At 42.6% G+C, this 18,435-nt stretch overlaps 2 protein-coding genes across 3 annotated transcripts in view; one reads left to right on the top strand and one right to left on the bottom strand.

Annotated features, from left to right (window-relative positions):
• Positions 1-604: 604 nt before the first annotated feature.
• POLR3C (RNA polymerase III subunit C) lies at positions 605-11,077 on the bottom strand. Its single transcript, XM_055312272.1, has 15 exons — positions 10,957-11,077; positions 9,751-9,917; positions 8,569-8,824; positions 8,273-8,458; positions 7,135-7,223; positions 6,248-6,352; positions 6,022-6,114; positions 4,390-4,470; positions 4,064-4,115; positions 3,748-3,808; positions 3,169-3,319; positions 2,081-2,182; positions 1,906-1,955; positions 1,367-1,516; positions 605-937 (listed from the first exon to the last, which is right to left on the bottom strand). Exons 2-15 carry the CDS (start codon positions 9,895-9,897, stop codon positions 856-858), a joined length of 1,605 nt encoding a protein of 534 aa, XP_055168247.1. The 5' UTR covers positions 9,898-9,917; positions 10,957-11,077; the 3' UTR covers positions 605-855.
• Positions 11,078-11,218: 141 nt separating this feature from the next.
• RNF115 (ring finger protein 115) overlaps positions 11,219-18,435 on the top strand; it is a 70,446-nt gene continuing 63,229 nt past the window's right edge. The window contains exon 1 of one of the 2 annotated variants that reach the window (XM_055312273.1): positions 11,219-11,530. In XM_055312273.1, the coding sequence (XP_055168248.1) occupies positions 11,429-11,530 (102 nt within the window). In that variant the 5' untranslated portion in view covers positions 11,219-11,428. The remainder of the gene's footprint in view (positions 11,531-18,435) is intronic. The other variant, XM_055312274.1, reaches the window with a different exon arrangement.

Here is an 18,435-nt window from a genome sequence, read left to right as displayed (position 1 = left end):
GCTCTCTCCAGCTTCAATGCTGGCAGGACTTAGGCCCTGTTTTCTAGTCACATCCTATATGCAGTTCTTCCTGGAACCAGGCTCTGCTTCATTCTGGGATCCCTTTCTGCTTCCACCTGACAAATCCTCATCTTTTTTTATTTTTCTTTATTATTTATGATAGTCACAGAGAGAGAGAGAGAGAGAGAGAGAGAGAGAGAGAGAGAGAGAGAGGCAGGCAGAGACATATGCAGAGGGAGAAGCAGGCTCCATGCACTGGGAGCCCGACGCGGGACTCGATCCCGGGTCTCCAGGACCGCGCCGTGGGCCAAAGGCAGGCGCCAAACCGCTGCGCCACCCAGGGATCCCCCCTTGGCTGACTTCTTGATGGGAAATGATGCATTTGATTGATTATTAATCTATTTGATTTAAAGTTCTTTCCCCTGCCAAGATCAGATGAGGGGAAAATACAGTGATGGGCCTAAGGCAGGATCAGCAAACTTTGAAAAAACATATTAAACTCTTTCTGGTGTATTCTGGGCAGTAGGGATAGAGGGGCATTTCAGTAGAAGAATCTGCAATGTATCCAACTTGCAAAGAATGCATCAGGCACCTCTTATTTTTTTTAAAAAGATCTTATTTATTTATTTGAGGTGGGGGAGAGAAAGAGAGAGAGAGAGAGAAAGGGTGAGCGCAGGAGCAGGGGGAAGGGCAGATGCAGATGCCCCGCCAGGCAGGGAGCCCAATACAGGGCTCAATCTCAGGACCCCAGGATCATGACCTGAGCCAAAGGCAGACCAACTGAACCACCTAGGCACCTCCTTTATTTTTCCTTCCAATCTCCTCAGATTTTCTGAGAAAGGCTCTTCTTCTGGGTCATTGTCTCTTCATGGTGCTCTCAATATAGGACTCCAGCAGGAAGATGGTTTCATCCACCTGGATCTCACTGGCATCCAACCTGAGTGGAAAAGTGAAAGCATTTGCTCAGATTGAGCATTCATTAGCATATATAAGGTTAGAGGCCATAGAGAATGGCATTGAGAGCATTACAAGAGATGGTTTGAAAGGGGAGGTGATGGCAAAGGTCTGGGAAAGAAGTGATGAGGCCTGCATGAAGACCAAGATAAAAGGCCAGATTTGAGACACATTACTGAAGTTAAATCCATAAACTTGGTGAATAAGAGTGTGTGAGCAGGCAGTAGAAGCTGAAATGCTTTCAGAGTTTTTAAGCTTAAGAAAATAGATGGATTAAATTCTGCCAATTGAGCCGGGAAAGAAGAGAGTGAGGTTAGGTTTGCTTGGGTGAACTTGGAGGAGTAGCTGGGTATGGAGGTGGACTTGTCTGGAAGGTGTTTTGAAACATAGGTTTGAGATTCATGATGCTGACTTGTTGACGTTGCGCTTCAGGGTTTCTAGCTGCTGGCGTTCGGGGACTGTGATCATCTCCTCTATTTCTTGGAGCTGTGCATCCTCTGCACCGGTAGCCTGCATAGATGCAATGATGGCTTCCACCCTCTGAGACTTTTCTAGTAGACGCCTGTCAGACAAACACAACTCTGAGGTATGTCCCCTAGCTCTGGAGATTCTTGTACCCATCAGCCCTAAGGCATAACGCCCTCTTCTTCCACATTCCTGATCAAAGTGGATATTGCCACCCTCCAAGAACAGTCTTTACAAGTTTAACTAGAAATACGACTTCACTCCAGAAACTCTTACTGCCTTTTTTAATAAATTTAATCTGCAAAATTATTTCACTGGGGGTACATCAGAACAGTTTAGACTAATGTACAATTTAGGTCAACCTAAGCCAATAATTCAATGCAACTAGACTGGTTATTGTCGCTATTGTTTTCTATTTCCATATGAAATTTCCCTTAAGACTCTGACCTTGAAAAATGTAATTACTCAACTGAAAATGCTACTCACTTGTTCTCTTTGGTTTCAAATTGTCTCCTTTCTATCAAGTTGGCTATGCTCTGAGGGAAGAGAAAACAAGAAATGCACATGGTTCTATTTAAGTAGCTCTTGTACCGGCTAACTGGGGCATTAGAGTTAGACTCTTCTGTGTGGAGGAAATGGGGAGAAGGTCCAAAGAAATTACCTTGTAGCACCTGTGCAGCAACATTCGGGCAGCTGATAGGATGTTCACAGTATATAAATAGAAGGTCCTGGATGGGGCATGGTCTGGGGTTTTGGGAATTTCCTATTTGTCCACAGAAAGAAAAAGAGAAATCATACTGTTCTTCAAAAATGGCAAGGTAAACACTTGTTCCATCCAGAGCAACTCAACTTTTCCTCTTCCCCAGTCATTCAGCATCTGTGTTTATAGCAAAATCAGCCACATGCAGAGCTTTTTCTACTTGACTGTCAGCATCCTCAGTAGGGAGGAAAGAGAAGGCAATTAACATTTACTGAGCAATCTTTTTTTTTTTTTAAGATTTTATTTGTTTATTCATGAGAAACACACACACACAGAGAGAGAGAGAGAGAGAGAGAGGCAGAGACACAGGCAGAGGGAGAAGCAGGCTCCATGCTTTGAAGCCCGACATAGGACTCAATCCCGGGTCTCCAGGATCACGCCCTGGGCCGAAGGAAGCACTAAACCGCTGAGCCACCTGGGCTGCTCTTACTGAGCAACTCTTATGTGCCATGTAGATTGTATTTGATCTTTAGGACAAACTGTATTATTTTTATTACCACCACCCATCACCATTGTATTGATAAGAAAAAATGACGGTAGATAATTTGCTCAGTGTAACTGGGTCAGCAGCAGAACTGTGATTCTGTCTCCCAAATCCATTCTGTCTATTTCCTCATAGGGCATACTACCTGGCTTTGCGGACCCAACAGATGATGTTGGCAGATTTAATCTATATAATAGATTTAACACCTGGGGAAAGGACAAGTCACAAGGAGTAGGAGCTAAGGAAAAAGGGAATTCTGGGGTGATTTCTTGAGGTGCCTCTATTTAACTAAGGCCACTTAAAGCTTCCCTATTCTAAAAAAAAAAAAAAAAAAAAAAAAAAAAGCTTCCCTATTCTCTTCAAGTGCTTGCTAGGTCTCTGTTAACCTTTTTTTCTGTCTCAGAGCTGAAGTGAGAGTTTGCTTGAGGTTCAGGAGGTTTGCCTCAGAAGTTTCTTTTACCCTTGACCAGCTCCACTGGTTGGTGACTGTTATGCTACTGGTTACCTGGAGTGATATGAAATTTCCTGAGAGCATCTTATAAAGCATATCCTTTGCCTCCTTTGCTGGAATCATTGCAAAGTCTTCTACCTGCTTCTGCTCCAGGTGTTTCTTTTGCAAAACTAGACGGAATATTCTGGCACAACGAGACCCAAACCTGGAAATGAATAAAGAAAGCAAATGGCATGACATAGATTAGTTTTAGCTCCTAGTCACAGATGGCAGTTGCTCTGTTTCCATGTATGGAGCCAGGACCAGAGAGAAGAACAGTGGTCAAAGATTTCTTTCACAACTCCATAGATTAATGATGGTACTGCTAATCATAAAAGAGTCACCAACTGCTGACTCATTTGAGTATCTGAGTTCCTGCATTTATAAGTCAAGGCTTTAGGAAGGCTGGTTAATTGGCACCAGTGGGAGTTAAGTGGTAGAGCAGTAGTGGATGGGATCTGTAGCAGTCCAGTGGAAAAATGGGCAAGATGCACCAAGATGTATCTACATGGGGTGCTTACATAATGATTAAATTGCTTATTCAAATGAAGTGTGGAAAAATGGCCCCAACCCTGAGCAGGGTGACACTCTTACCTCTCCTGCACGACAGACTCCAGAGTGGCTGTGGCTAGGGATCCTAGAGCTTTATGCAGGTCTTCATGTAGAGGGTTAAGGTCAGTAATGTTTTGGTTTGGTCACTGTGATCTTAGTTTTATTCCTAAATCAGGGTTTTGCTTAACTAAAATTCGGTTAATTCAAAGTCCTTTTTACTTCTTTATCATCAATGTATGAGTTCAATTTTTTGACTTACTTAGTATACTAACTATTATCCAATCTTTTATTTCATAAGTCACCATTCTTCTTCATAGTTCAGGCTGCCTGACTATAAGGAAATAACTGGTAAGGATACTGATGACATACATTCCTCCACCACTGTCGCCAGACTTTCCAACAAACTCTAGCTATTGGAAAAAACACAGAGAGAGAGAAAGAGAGAGAGTTAACTGGATGGCAAGTCCAGTGATTCTGTTTCCAAAGGAGCAAATATGGCCAAAAGTCTGTAGCAGATAGCCTTCCTATCAGCTGATGGTAGAGAAACTGTCTGAGCTGGGCTAGGTAGAAAATGAGGCTACAGACGGATACCAGGTTTCAGTGGCAGAAATAAATTGTAAACACAGCAGGAAAAAAAGGAATACAAAACAAAACAAAACCCCAAAAAGGAAGCAAAACACTTACTGGATCATCTGCCAGTAGAGTGAGATACTGATCAAGAACTTGTTTAGAGATGTTATAGCCAACAGGCAGAGATCTGAAGATCTATGGAGCAAAAAGAAAAGGTAAAAATGGGCTTGAGAACTTAGAATTGCTGACTTTGTTGAAATATAGATGTTTAATACATAAATACATAGTAGCATTGTTTGTAAGAGTAAAAAAACTAGAAACAATCCAAATGTACAATAATAAGGAATTGATTAAAATAAAGTATAACATGGCTATTAAGTGGAACCTGATGCTGTCATAAAAAATAAGATCTATATATGCTGACATGAAAAAGGTGGCTTAGATACATTGCTGTATGAAAAAGGCAATTTTAGGGGTGCCTGGGTGGCTCAGTGGTTGAGCATCTGCCTTCAGCTCAGGTCATGATCCCAGGGTCCTGAGAGCAAGTCCTGCACTGGGCTCCCAGTGGGAAGCCTGCTTCTCCCTCTGCCTATGTCTCTGCCTCTCTCATGAATAAATAAATAAAATCTCTCTCTTAAAAAAAAAAAAAAAGCAACTTTAGAACAGTATGTAGAATATAATTTTTTTTTTTGCTGAAAAATACATATATCTATTTAAATGTGAGACTATACATAAAAAAAAGGTCTGAATAAATTCAGGTATCAAACTATTAACAAGAATCCCTGTGGCTGGGATCAGATGAAACTATATACATATTTATTTATTAAACTTTTTTTTTAAGATTTTATTAATTTATTCATGAGAGACATAGAGAGATAGAGAGGCAGAGACACAGGCAGAGGGAGAAGCAGGCTCCATGTAGGGAGCCCAATGTGGGACTCGATCCCAGGACTCCAGGATCACGCCCTGAGCAGAAGGCAGATTCTTAACTGCTGAGCCACCCAGGTGTCCCAACTATATATATATATATTTAAACTGAGGTATGTTACATATAATAACAAGCCCAGATTTTAGAGGTTCAGTTTGATGAGTGTTGACAATTATGTATATGCCTGTAACTACCACCCACAATAAGATATAGAACTTGCACACCATTTCTAAAAGTATAGGGGGCTACAACTTGAAAAAATTATACATTTCTATTGTTTGAATAGAAGTCATGTAATTACTGTTATTGAAAGAAAAAAAACCTGAAATTTTTGTTATAAGTTTAAAATTTTAAAAATAATATGAACTGAAAATATAACTATAATAGGGATAAATATAATTATGAAATAGAATATAAATAAAATTTATTTGGTACATTAAATATTTATATTTTAAGAAACAGATATACTAAAAACAAATTTAAGATACATAAAACTAGTATACTGAACAAAAGCAATACAAGAAGCCAAATGATGTTCTGAGTACCAACAAAGGTTCTGAGTACCAATTCCAGATAGTGGATTCTTAGAACAACTGGGAATAGCTGTACTTTGGCTAGGAGAATGGTTTAGGTTTTTTAAGGATGGATCCCCAGAGACCAATATTTCAGTACCTAACACTTGAAGAGAATCCCTGTCCCACCTCAAACAATAAAAACTCTTTCAAAGGCTCAGATCTCAACCTAATCCCAGGCTCTGTGTATAAGAATCATAACATTCGCAGTCTGTTAGAAAAGTAGTACAAGAACATGAAGATCACCTCATTGGAAGACAACGGCTGGGTGAAGGGAGCCGTTGAGGGAGTAGTAATCTCACTCATCCGAAGCATAGTCCGCACGATCTCACTGCTGGTCTGGGTTTGAAAAGTGAACTACAATTCAGAATTCACTCCACTGTGCTGACTCTGGCTATATGCCAATGGCTACATCTGGCAAATAAGTGAATGCTCCTGATTTGGGACACCGTCCCACCCACTTAGATACCACCTGGTCCATCCTGTTGGCAACTGCACTGACAATGGCTTGGTCACGGAAGTGCTGATGGAATCTGTCAAGGTTGGCCTGCCAATAAATCCCATCATCTGGAATGGGCTGAGGAGGAGAAAAGGATTAGAGAGAAACATTTAGATACCATGAATATGGGGAAGAGTTTTCTGGCAAGGAGCTTGGATTTAACTGTTCACTATTTTTTTTCCTATTCAGTAGCAACCACGTGGGGTGGAAAAAAAATCATTCAATCATGTGGATCAGGGCCTTGATGAGACAAATTCACAATACCCAATTCAGATTCTCTAAACTCACCTCTATTTATTTATTTATTTATTTATTATCCATTCATTCATTCATTCATTCATTCATTCATGAGAGACACAGAGAGAGAGGCAGAGACGTAGACAGAGGGAGAAGCAGGCTCCACGCAGGGAGCCTGATGCAGGACTCAATCCCAGAACTCCAGAATCATGCCCTGAGCCAAAGGCAGCTGCTCAACCATTGAGCCACCCAGGCGTCCCTTAAACTCACCTCTGAATTCACCTAATCTTTCTCTATCTGAACTCTTCTCCAGTATCCTTAAATTTTCTATTTACCCCTCTCTTCCCACTCTCAGCACATGACCTTGCCTCTTATTTCAGAGAGAAAACAGAAGGCCCTTTTTTGGCATAAGATCTGACCGCTGTTTAATGATGAAGCCTCAGAAAGGAGAAAGTAATGGAGTTTACACTTTGTTAGTTCATTCTTGGTCAATATTGAATGAAGTTCATAATCCTACTAATCCTACTACTTCTCAATCAAGGACCTTGTAAATCTCTTCGGGCCTGTTACCTTTGTTATCTTTCTGCCTTGCCTTAGGGTGAGGACCCCCTAAGCCCCATTACCTCTTTGTTATCTGTGTTGTGTTTTGGTCTCTTGGCTTTGGGCTCCCCAGCAGCATCTTCATCAGATGATCTTCTCCTTTTACCTTTCCCTGATAAATAAAACAGGCAAACAGTTATGCTACATCTCATATGAAGACAGGAAATCACTGAAACTGAGAGCAGGTATCCCTCTATCCCAAGACATTTCCAGCTGCCTCTAGGTTAAAGTGGCTGGGGAGGCTGAGGAGCTCCAAGAAATTCGAAGTAATGAAGAAGTCATTTGAAGCTCAACATATTCAAAAAAGAAAGTTCTAATCTTTCTACCTCAAACTGTTCCTGTTCCAAACGCTTCCTTTCAGTGAGTAGGACCATTCATCCTCCCCCCACATGCAAATCAGACACACAAATGTCATTTAGTACCTCTGTCTCCTTTACCCTTTCTGTATCTAATTTTTCACTGGGTTTGTCTACATTTTACCTTTGCCCTATCCTATCTACAAGCAGGAAAATCTTTTAAAAATGCAAATTAGATCATGTCACTTCCTTTAAATCCTTTAGTGGTTTTCCTTTGCTCTTAGGATAAAGAACAGATGCTGTCTGTATAAAGTCTTGCATGATCTAGCCCCTGCCTATCTTTCTATCCTCATCTCATGGCTCTCTTTGCTCACCATGCCTTAATACACTGACCCATCTTTTACTTCCTCAAATATCCTATTTTTTTCTCATTGTACACTATTCCTTTTGTAAAAATATTTATCCTCTGTACTCCTTCATACATTACCTCACTGGTTAGTTCCTGCTTCTGTTTCAAATCTTAGCTCAACTGCTACTTTCTCAGAGAAGCCTGTGCTCTAAACCCTGAAAAATTTGGTTCCCTGTTACATATTTTCATTACATCTCATACTTTTCATTCATAGTACTAATCAGTTTTTTAGTTATACATCTATCTGATTATTTGAGTGATGTAACTCAAGTCTTTTTTACATTAGTCTTAAGCCCCAAAAGGTCAGGGACTTGTTTTTTTCATTTTACACCACAGTATCTGGCATAGAGTAAATATTTGGTAACTGCTTGATCGATTCATTCATTAATTTAACAATCTTTGAAGAAGAATCCACAACCAGGGCAAATCATAGTTTCAGGGGTCAAAATTCCTTACCGATCAAGCTCAGTTTTGGAACCAGGTACATGTCCTTTTCACTGATCACAAGAATGGGGGCAGGTGGCAGTGGCCCTGGGTCTGAATTCTCAGTGGCAGGCACCCAGGGGCAACGCTGTACAAAGTGTGTGTCTGCTAGTCGCACAAATGTGTTTGATACCTCAGCATAGTCCATGGTCTTGCCATCTGTACAACAGGATGAAAGTGGCAGATGAGATTGCCTAAGTTAGCTGATGTTCCAGTCCTGCAGCCAGCCAATCTATGCTTTTGCTAACAGCTATGAGTACAGTACTAACCCTCCATAGTCTCTGTGAGCCGGTCGGCCACTTTCTTCACAACAGCTGACATTGTCATTTTGCCATTCAATAGCAGCTCCTCAACAATGAGTTCTCCGGTGTCACTGTACAGTGTTTTGGCAGTATAGATGTACCGGGGATACCTAAGCATTCGCAATACGCGGCTGCACTGGGCTTCATACTCCACTACACCACGTTTGTGCACTTGATATATCACCAGGTTATGTTGGATAAGCACACAGAGGGCTTTTTTTACCTAGATAGGACGCAAAAGAAAGAAAGAAAAGATCTGAAGGCATAGCTCATTTTTGTTGCCAATTTTTGTCTAATAATTTACAAAGAGATAGCTGGCTAAGGATCTCTGTGCTACTTCCCTCCCTCCATTTGGATAAGCTATTGCGAATCACATGTCAAGGGACACCTGGTGGCTCAGAGATTGAGCGTCTGCCTTTGGCTGGGGTTGTGATCCCTGGGTCTTGGTATTGAGTCTCTTATGGGGCCCCCTGCTTAGCGGGGAGCCTGCTTCTCCGTCTTCCACTCCCCCTGCTTGTGCTTTCTGTCAAATAAATAAAATCTTTAAAAAAAAAAAAGAATCACATGTCAATGGAAGAATGGAAGAAATCAGTAAGATTCCTCCCTCTGACACTCATTTCCTCTGATCATTCAAAGTATAATGTGGGGTGCCTGGGTGGTTCAGTTGGTTAAGCATCTGACTCTTGATTTCAGCTCAGGTCATGATCTCAGGGTTCTGACATAGAGCCCCTACACCAAGACAAAGGCTGAGGGTGGAGCCTGCTTCAGATTCTCTCTCCCCCTAGCCGGAATATGTGTGTGTGTGCACAGCTTCTCTCTAAAAACAAAACAAAAAACCTTCCGAAGTACAATGTACTTCCTCTCCGTTATTCTTATTCCTTAAAGGTAGCACTGAGATTAATAGACTTATTATGAATAAGCAAGGTGTAGCATATTAGGAGCAAAGATTTGCCTTAGAAGCCATGATGAACCAGGAATACCTTGAGAGCAGAACCCTGAGGCCTACATCTTATCCCCCCCTCATTCCTCAAATAACACTGTTCTGATCCTAGGGCAGACTTTCTCTCTTTTTTTGTTTTGTGGGGTGGGGAGGAATAATATTTAAAGGTAGATAAAGAATGAAAGCAAATTAATGCCGTCCACACATACCTGATCCAGTGATGTTCCTGTGTCATGGGCAATTACTCTTAGTGGCTGGCTGCCAGTCCTGATTAGGTGGACTCCAATTTTTTCTACAATCTCTCCAAAATGCTCTTGTAGCAACAAAGAGCAAAGTTTAATTTCTGCTTGAGTCATTGTACTGAGAAGTCTCAGAGCTAGAGGGAAAAAAGGCCATATGATGGATAGTTTTCCTCTTTTGTTGGGAGAGCTGCTGAGTGCAAATTCGTGTACTTTCTAGATGGCAATTTTAACAGTATATCTTTAAAAAAATTCATTTTAGATACTGTCTCAAGAAAATAAAAGTCACTGTAATTTTCCTTATTATACTGATATGCTGGAAACAACTGAATGTCTAACAATAGGAATTAACTCAATAAATGATGGCATACCCATACAATGGAATACTAGCCACCATTTAAAACAAAGTATAATACATATGAACATAGAAAATTGTTCATTAAGTGAAAGAAGCAGGTCACAAAGCAAAACGTAGAGGACAATTAAATCATAATGAAAAACAAACAAACAAACAAACAAAAAAAACCCAAGAAAAATGCATAGAAAAAAAGACTGGAAGACTATATGTCAAATTTACTTTAATGGGATTATGAGTGATTCTAATTTTCTTTAAAAGTTGGGTGTAGATGATTTTGCGATGTCACGGATTTTAGATTCAATACTCCATTGCTTGGAAGAATTAAGGCCACTGTTCACGGCCGTTGGGAATGAACAGGTAGTGTCACCTCAGTCCATAAAGGAAATGACAACTTAGAAGAAGAAAAGGAGGCAAAGGAAAGCTTCTCAACTGGGTGTTTCAAACAGGAGATGAAGTATGTTGTCTGAAAGGCAGTATTTAATTCTGAAATTTCTACTCCTTGAGAAAGTAAACATACGCAGAAACAGACACAGCTGACCCTAAAGTATAATTACTTATTATCCCAAGGGCTACCAAGCATTGATTTGTTCAGTTATTCTCCCAAATCCCCAGAGGCCAAGTCTCCGCCTCTCAGCTCTATATTCCCATCCGCATGTGCTTGGGGAAGCATCCCAGACCCTGTCCCATCCTGCAACAGGACTTCCAGGGAGCCTACTTAGCTCCTGGCTCTTCACTCCCTTCACGCAGGTCCCCGTTCCAGACTCGGTCCCCTGGTCCACAGACAGGGCCGCTTCGTCAGGGGAGCATTTCCCACTAACCTCGGGGTCAACGCAATCTAACAATGCGGCTTCTTGCGGGTCCCACCGGCCGCCGGGGCGGAGGGGGAGCCCACGGCCCTCCCTCGCAGGCGGACGGACAGCCAGGACGAGGGAAAGGGGAACCACACGTGCCGCTCTACCCCGGAGTTTCGGTGGTTTCCGGTGACGCTCTTTCTTTCCTCTCGCTGGAAAGCTGGAGGACCAGCGAGCCGCTGTCTGAGGAGCCGGCGGGCAGGCTGCGGCGGGCGGACTCTCCTTCCTGCGCCTCTTTGGTGCCGGGAGGCGGGCCGCGGGGTCGCCGTCCGCGCCGCCGGCTCGCTGGGCCCGGCCGACTCACGTGACCCACGCGGCCTCTGGCGGCCCGCCGCACTTACGAAGCGGCGGCGGCCGAGGCGACGACCGCAGCCCGGAGGTAGCGGCCTGGCGGGGGACGGGCCGCTGCCCTCTCGGACGGCCGCGGCGGAAGAGAAAGATGGCGGAGGCCTCCGCGGCTGGCGCGGGCGCAGGCGCCGCTGTCGCCGCGCACCGGTTTTTCTGCCACTTTTGCAAGGGCGAGGTCAGCCCCAAACTACCGGTAAGAGCCCCGTGCCCCCTGCGCTTGGGCATCCGCGGGGATTCTTCGCCCCGCAGCCCCCGAAGGGGTCTTCAGCGTCTCGCACAGCCCGGATTTTTCTGACACCAGCCTTCCAAATGCCCGCTGCTCGCTGTTTTCTGGTCTCCGGCCCCAAATCCTGGGCGTCCCGGCCCTGGCTCCAGAGCTCCCACCCGGCCCTTCACCTGCGTCGCTTCATCTTTTTTTTCTCTCGTAGCAAGTTCTGACAACTCTCCCCTTAGTTTTCTTTCACTCTTTCTTACCTTGTCTCTATCCCACAGTGACCTCTCTTTCCCCCCTCTTGATATCTTCTGCACTTCTCACCTTCCTCTACGGCCTTTTTCACTTTTAATAGGACACCCCCGCCCCCCAATCCCCAGGGGAGCCAAATAGCGGATTGCTGAGGGTTGTCCCTGTTCGCTTGTGTCTAGGGAAGGAAGGAAGAAAGCGCGGAGAGAGAGAGGGTTGGAAGGTAACTGTGGGGAGGTGAGGATTTTGCTCCTCAGTGGTTTCCAGGGTTCTTGTGAAAGTGAAAACAAGTGTGCTAATGACTTGCAGACTGCCTTGTGCGTCCTATCAGTATTGAAGGAAATGGCTTTAGGAAGAAGTCAGGACATGTTGTTGCAACTTGGTTATTTTGGTTGTCCTGCTGCCCGTGTTTTAGCATCACCTCCCTTCTCCGCCCTGTTCCCTGATTCTGTCTCTTCACTTAATAAAAAGACCCATGATAGAATGCTGGGGACTGGCTCCTCTGACATAAAATTGGTTTTCACCAGTTTCTGCCAGATTGTCTGTTAGCCCCTGGAGAGTTGGTGCAACCGTTGTGAAGAATGTGCTTCTACAGCAGGCTAGCCAGCCACAACCCTCCAAACCCAGCTCTTGTGGGTTGGGTTATAAGCTACTACAGGGAGACCCACAAGAGTGAATGTAGAATCTACCCTTGGCCAGCCATCTTTAGAATTAGTTATGGTGGTTATTTTCCTTGGAACTATCCAGTCTCAGCCTTAAGACAGGGTGGCTATATAACAACCCACCTCTGTATTTACTGTGTCTCAGATACAGCCTGTGAGAAATCCTACTAAATGTGTCTGCATGCATGTCTTAGTTTTTATTTTACTTTTATTTTTTTAATTTTTATTTATTTGTGATAGTCACACACACACACACACACACAGAGGCAGAGACATAGGGAGAGGGAGAAGCAGGCTCCATGCACCGGGAGCCCGACATGGGATTCGATCCCAGGTCTCCAGGATCGCGCCCCGGGCCAAAGGCAGGCGCCAAACTGCTGCGCCACCCAGGGATCCCTGTCTTAGTTTTTAGAAACACAAATGGAGTCTAGTGAATACATGCCTCAATGGTATTTTAGCTTCTTCACCAAAAGTTGTGCTTTTTCAGGCTTTTAGGGCATTTTCTTTCCATTTGCCCCACCCCATCCAGGGTCATAGTTTCATCTATGTGCTATGTTACTTTTGCTTGCTGGTTCAGCTCTGTGTGTGTGCAGGCTTTTTTGCCATGTTTCAGTGCTAAGAAGAGCAGGTGCCTTGGTGTCTTGTTTTTTGTTTTTTCTTTTGCTAGCGGACAGTAGAGCCTCCAGAACTCTCTTTAACCACAGAGAGGAGGGTCTTGAATTCAGCCAGGACGTGTGTAACCAGTGACATGCTGAATGTGATGCCCTGTTGAACATTGCAGTCTTCTGATCTTTAAGTGCTATTCACTTTGCCTTTAAAAATAAAAGTCTAACTTTCCACAACTTATTATATCTTCTTAACATCTCAAGTCCCCACTTCGTGCTCTTGAAAAGGGATAGTTTGAAAGATGTGGTGGGTGTTTTTTATAAGCCTTAGTTTAATGCCCAGAGAAGTTCTTTTTTTTTTTTTTTAAAGATTTTATTTATTTATTCATGAGAGACACAGAGACATAGGCAGAGGGAGAAGCAGGCTCCATGCAGGGATCCCGATGTGGACTCCATCCCCTGCCTTGGGATCACACCCTGAGCCGAAGGCAGACGCTTAACCACTGAGCCACCCAGGCATCCCAAGAGAAGTTCTTGATCTTTTTAGTATTGTTTATTATCTGTCATACCTGATGTGTAAGTTGATACTTCTGCATACATACAAGGTTCTCAGCTGAAGGTCCTGGAGACAATACCAAGGAATATATGGTTTCTGCCCTCAAGGACCTCATAATTATGTCGGAAAGACAAGACAAACATGGAAAAAGAAACAACATACATGAATGAGGGTGGATATAGTATGTGGTTTAGAGTTTAGTGAGAGAGGGATACGGTAGCATTGGTGATGTGCAGGGAAGAAGTTACAGTTCAGATAGGATTTCAATTTAGTTTTGAAGGATAGGTAGAATTCAAATTGAGGAAAATAGCACAGACTGCTGTAGAAAAGAGTAAATTGAGGGAGAAGGAGGAAATATTTAGTAAAATCATTGTTGTCATGCATTTTTAGGAAAAGGTGCAATGAGGTCAAGAATATAGTTTTGATTCATATATGAGCCAGTGAGTTTTGTGTTTCATGGCCATTTCTAGATCCTTAAGCCTAAGCTGTCACCTTGAACATGTTCGTTGTAAGAATGATCAGGTCAGTAAGTATCTGGTTCAGGACAAATCTGACTGCTATTGAAAAACCAGCTCAAACCCCGGAAAGTCAGTAATATGATTTTCATACATATAGGAAAATGTTGAAAGTTTTATGAAAGTAATTTATGTGAACTTGAGATTCCTTCACTATAAGTTCTCAGTGTACAGTAGGCATTCATTGTTTCTTGAATTGGACAAATGTTATGGGAAACCAGATGTCTTTTTGAGGGTAACCAACCCAGGTTATCTGGAATTAATTTTTCTTTGTTTTGATTTAATTTGCATCTCAAAAGGGTGCTTACTCTTGTGCTAGTTGGATCACAAGAACTCTGAACACCAGAGGTGGAGTATAGAGTTTTACTGTCAGCTTTTAATGAGCTTTTGCTAGGTGGGTTTCTTGACTCCGTCAGTGGAAAGGACTGCTTCCTTCAGAGCCATCTCATCTTTTACCAGTTTATTCCCCCATAGAATCATAGTGCTGTTTACTGGGATTAAGATGCAAGGTTTTGGAACTCTTATTTCTTCCTCAATTCTGGTGGATAGCCCTTTTTGATATGTTTGGAAGTGTGTGCAGGCAATAGCAATAGCTTACCCAGTGGTTCAGCCCTGAAACTCCCCTTAGGTTGCTGTTTATTGTTTTTCTTGTCAGTACTACTCTGAAAGATTTACAGGCCCAACTAACCTTAATGTCTGTATTAAAAAAAATAATTTTGGTTATAACTTCTGAGAGAGATTAGAGTACACCTAATGCTATGTAGATTAAGCCAAATTCAGTTGAATTAATTTGGTGAAGTAACACGTCTTACTGCTAAATCCTGATCCATCCATTTTAACTTTGTGTGTCTTTGGTTTGGATCCTCCTAGATAAGAGAACAAGAGAGTCTTTAGAATAAAGATACAAGAAATGAGAAATCAAGCAAGAAGAGAATTTTAGAATGAAAATATATTCAGTGGTACTGTTACCATTACTGTTATCATTAGACATCAAAAAAGAATCTGTTGGGCACATGGGTGGCTCAGTTGGTTAATCATCTACCTTTGGCTCAGGTCATGATCCTAGGGGGTCCTGGGATGGAGTCCTGTGTTGGGCTCCCTACTCAGGCAGGGAGTCTACCTCTCCCCTGCCTCAAATTAAAAAAAAGAAAAAGAAAAAAAAAATCTCTATTCTAGAAGTAACTATTGATTAAGAATTTCTTTTTTTTTTTTTAAATATGTGTAAGTTCCTTTTTTTTTTTTAAAGATTTTATTTATTTATTCATAGACACACAGAGAGAGAGAGAGAGAGAGAGAGAGGCAGAGACACAGGCAGAGGGAGAGGGAGAAGCAGGCTCCATGCAGGGAGCCCGATATGGGACTTGATCCCCGGTCTCCAGGATCACACCCCAGGCTGCAGGCGGCGCCAAACCGCTGCGCCACCAGGGCTGCCCTGATTAGGAATTTCTTTCTCTTATTGAAAAGTATTTTCCTATTTACAGTGAAAATAATTTTAGTAAAGAGAATTTGACCTATTACATGCTTTATTTATTTATTTAATTGTTTTAAAAAGATTTTATTTATTTATGCATGAGAGACAGAGAGAGAGGCAGAGACACAGGCAGAGGGAGAAGCAGGCTCCATGCAGGGAGCCCGACGTGGGACTTGATCCCAGGTCTCCAGGATCACACCCTAGGCTGAAGGCAGCTCTAAACCACTGAGCCACCTGGGCTGCCCTATTACATGCTTTAAAACCCTTAGGATTTCAGTTTACATATGATTGGGTAAATGGCATTGTGTATTTTTGGGTAACTTAAAATTATTTTCAAAACACAGCAGAATCTTCTACCTCACTTGACTGTCCTATTGTGAGATAATGTGAAGCCCAAACTGATGGAGATACTGTGCTATGTATTAAGAGATGACCATAGAAGGTTGTGTCATGGAATGTAAAGGTGTCATTCCATCCCCACACTACCCTGCCCTCCTTTTAAATCAAGGACAGAGAATATTACCTGAGATTGTATCTGGTAGAGTATTCATTAAATTGGTGAGAAAATCATGTGCAGAGTAAACTACTTTTGATATTGATGAGACTAGGGTGATTCCTAAGTATTTTATGGAGATCAGAGTATCCAGATCCAGACCAGAGACAAGTCTAATTAAGGACTGCCAGAGTGTTAACTCTGAGACTCTGCCCAAAGGAACTAATAAGCTTCTCTCACATCTCCTTATTCTATCACCTTTGATTTAACAAAATGTCATCTTTGTCAGTGAGTAATGTCATTGGCTTTGGTTCTTTACCAGGTGCTGTACAAGTGATGATCATTGTGTTCTGCTTGTAATGACTAATACAGGAAGACTTTCTCTTTTTAAAAAGATATGTTATTTATTTATTTATTTTAAAGAGAGAGAAAGTGTTTGTGTGCTTGCAAATGGGTGGAGGGGCAGAGGGAGAGACAGAGAATCTCAATGAGGAGGCTGAGGAGGAGCTGGATCTTAAGACCCTGAGATTATGACCTGAGCCAAACCCAAGAGTCAGATGCGTAACCAGCTGAGCCATGCAGGTACCCCAAATCTGGGAAAACTCTCTACCTCATAATAAGAGTAGCTAAAAATTACATTTTTTAAATTAAACTTTCTTTTTGAAGTACTTTAAAAAAATATTTATTCATGAGAGACAGAGAAAGAGGGGCAGAGACCTAGGCAGAGGGAGAAGCAGGCTCCATACAGGGAGCCTGGCTTGTGGGACTCAATCCTGGGACTCCAGGATCATGCCCTGGGCCAAAGGCAGACGCTTAACTGCTGAGCCACCAGACATCCCTTGAAGCACATTTCTTAAAGACTTTGTGACTCTTAAAACTGTAAGCTCACTGACCTCACTTTTTAATTGCATGATTCATAGAAAGATCACAGAGCAGTGTCCAACTAATGTTAGTAGTGTTATTGAACTTGGGGGGAGGAATTTAGTGATTTGAGCTGGGTGGGAGAGGTTTTAATTATTCGATATCTTATATTCTGCTATTTGTGACTCCCCAGCTAAAAAGTCTGCTTGATTATCTAGCATTCTCTCTGGTACTGTGTAGCAGTTGCTTATTAAATATTGCTTGAATGATATGACAAGTTGGATATCCAGTAGTTATATTTAAAGTAGTGGCTTTTTAGTGTTGTGAGATCTTTATCAAATTGGTTCCAGTGGCACAAAATATAGATACTATCATGTGAAGTTTGAGTATATAGTGTTGGGCAGCCCCGGTGGCGCAGTGGTTTAGCGCCACCTGCCGCCTGGGTTGTGATCCTGGAGACCTGGGATCGAGTCCCCCATAGAGCTTCCTGTATGGAGCCTGCTTCTCCCTCTGCCTGTGTCTCTCCCCCCGCCCCTCCGTCTCTATGAATGAGTAACTTGACAAGATAAAAACCATATTAAAAAAAAAAAGAATATGTAGTGTTGGTAAATATATTCCCTGCCAGGATCTAGAAATAAGAAGTATATATTCTTTTTTTAAATTATTATTATTTTTTAAAGATTTTATTTATTTATTCATGAGAGACATACAGAGAGAGAGGCAGAGACACAGGCAGAGGGAGGAGCCGGCTCCCTGCAGGGAGCCTGATGCGGGACTCGATCCTGGGTCTCCAGGATCACACCCTGGGCTGAAGGTGGCGCTAAACCGCCGAGCCACCAGGGCTGCCCAGAAGTATATATATTCTTATAAGTGGAAGAGTGATTCTGGCCTTGAAATTCTGAGCAGCCTGGGTGGCTCAGCGGTTTAGCGCCGCCTTCGGCCCAGGGCGTGGTCCTGGAGACCCAGAATCGAGTCCCATGTCGGGCTCCCTGCATGGAGCCTGCTTCTCCCTCTGCCTGTGTTTGTTTGTTTGTTTGTTTGTTTGTTTCTTTCTTTTTTTTTTAAGATTTTATTTATTTATTCATCATAGAGAGAGAGAGAGAGAGAGAAAGAGACACAAGCAGAGGGAGAAACAGGCTCCATGCAGGGAGCCCGACATGGGACTCCATTCCGGGTCGCCAGGATCAGGGCCTGGACTGAAGGCAGGTGCTTAAACCGCTGAGCCACCCAGGCTGCCCTCTGCCTGTGTTTCTGCCTCTCTCTCTCTCTCTCTCTCTCTCTGTGTGTCTCTCATGAATAAGTAAATAAAATCTTAAAAAAATTACTGATATATAGATATGTATATATTGGGGAAATCTGGGATTTTTTCAGTATGAGGAAGAACAAAAATTTTAAACTCACTACAGATAAAACCCCTTGTACTTTTTTTGGGAAGTACCAACTGGAATCTAACACTTTGTGTTTCTTTATGTTTA

The sequence above is a fragment of the Nyctereutes procyonoides genome, unplaced genomic scaffold (genome assembly GCF_905146905.1).
Source record: "Nyctereutes procyonoides isolate TBG_1078 unplaced genomic scaffold, NYPRO_anot_genome, whole genome shotgun sequence".
Taxonomy (NCBI): Eukaryota; Metazoa; Chordata; class Mammalia; order Carnivora; family Canidae; genus Nyctereutes; species Nyctereutes procyonoides.
This window is presented reverse-complemented; position numbering and strand designations above follow the sequence as displayed.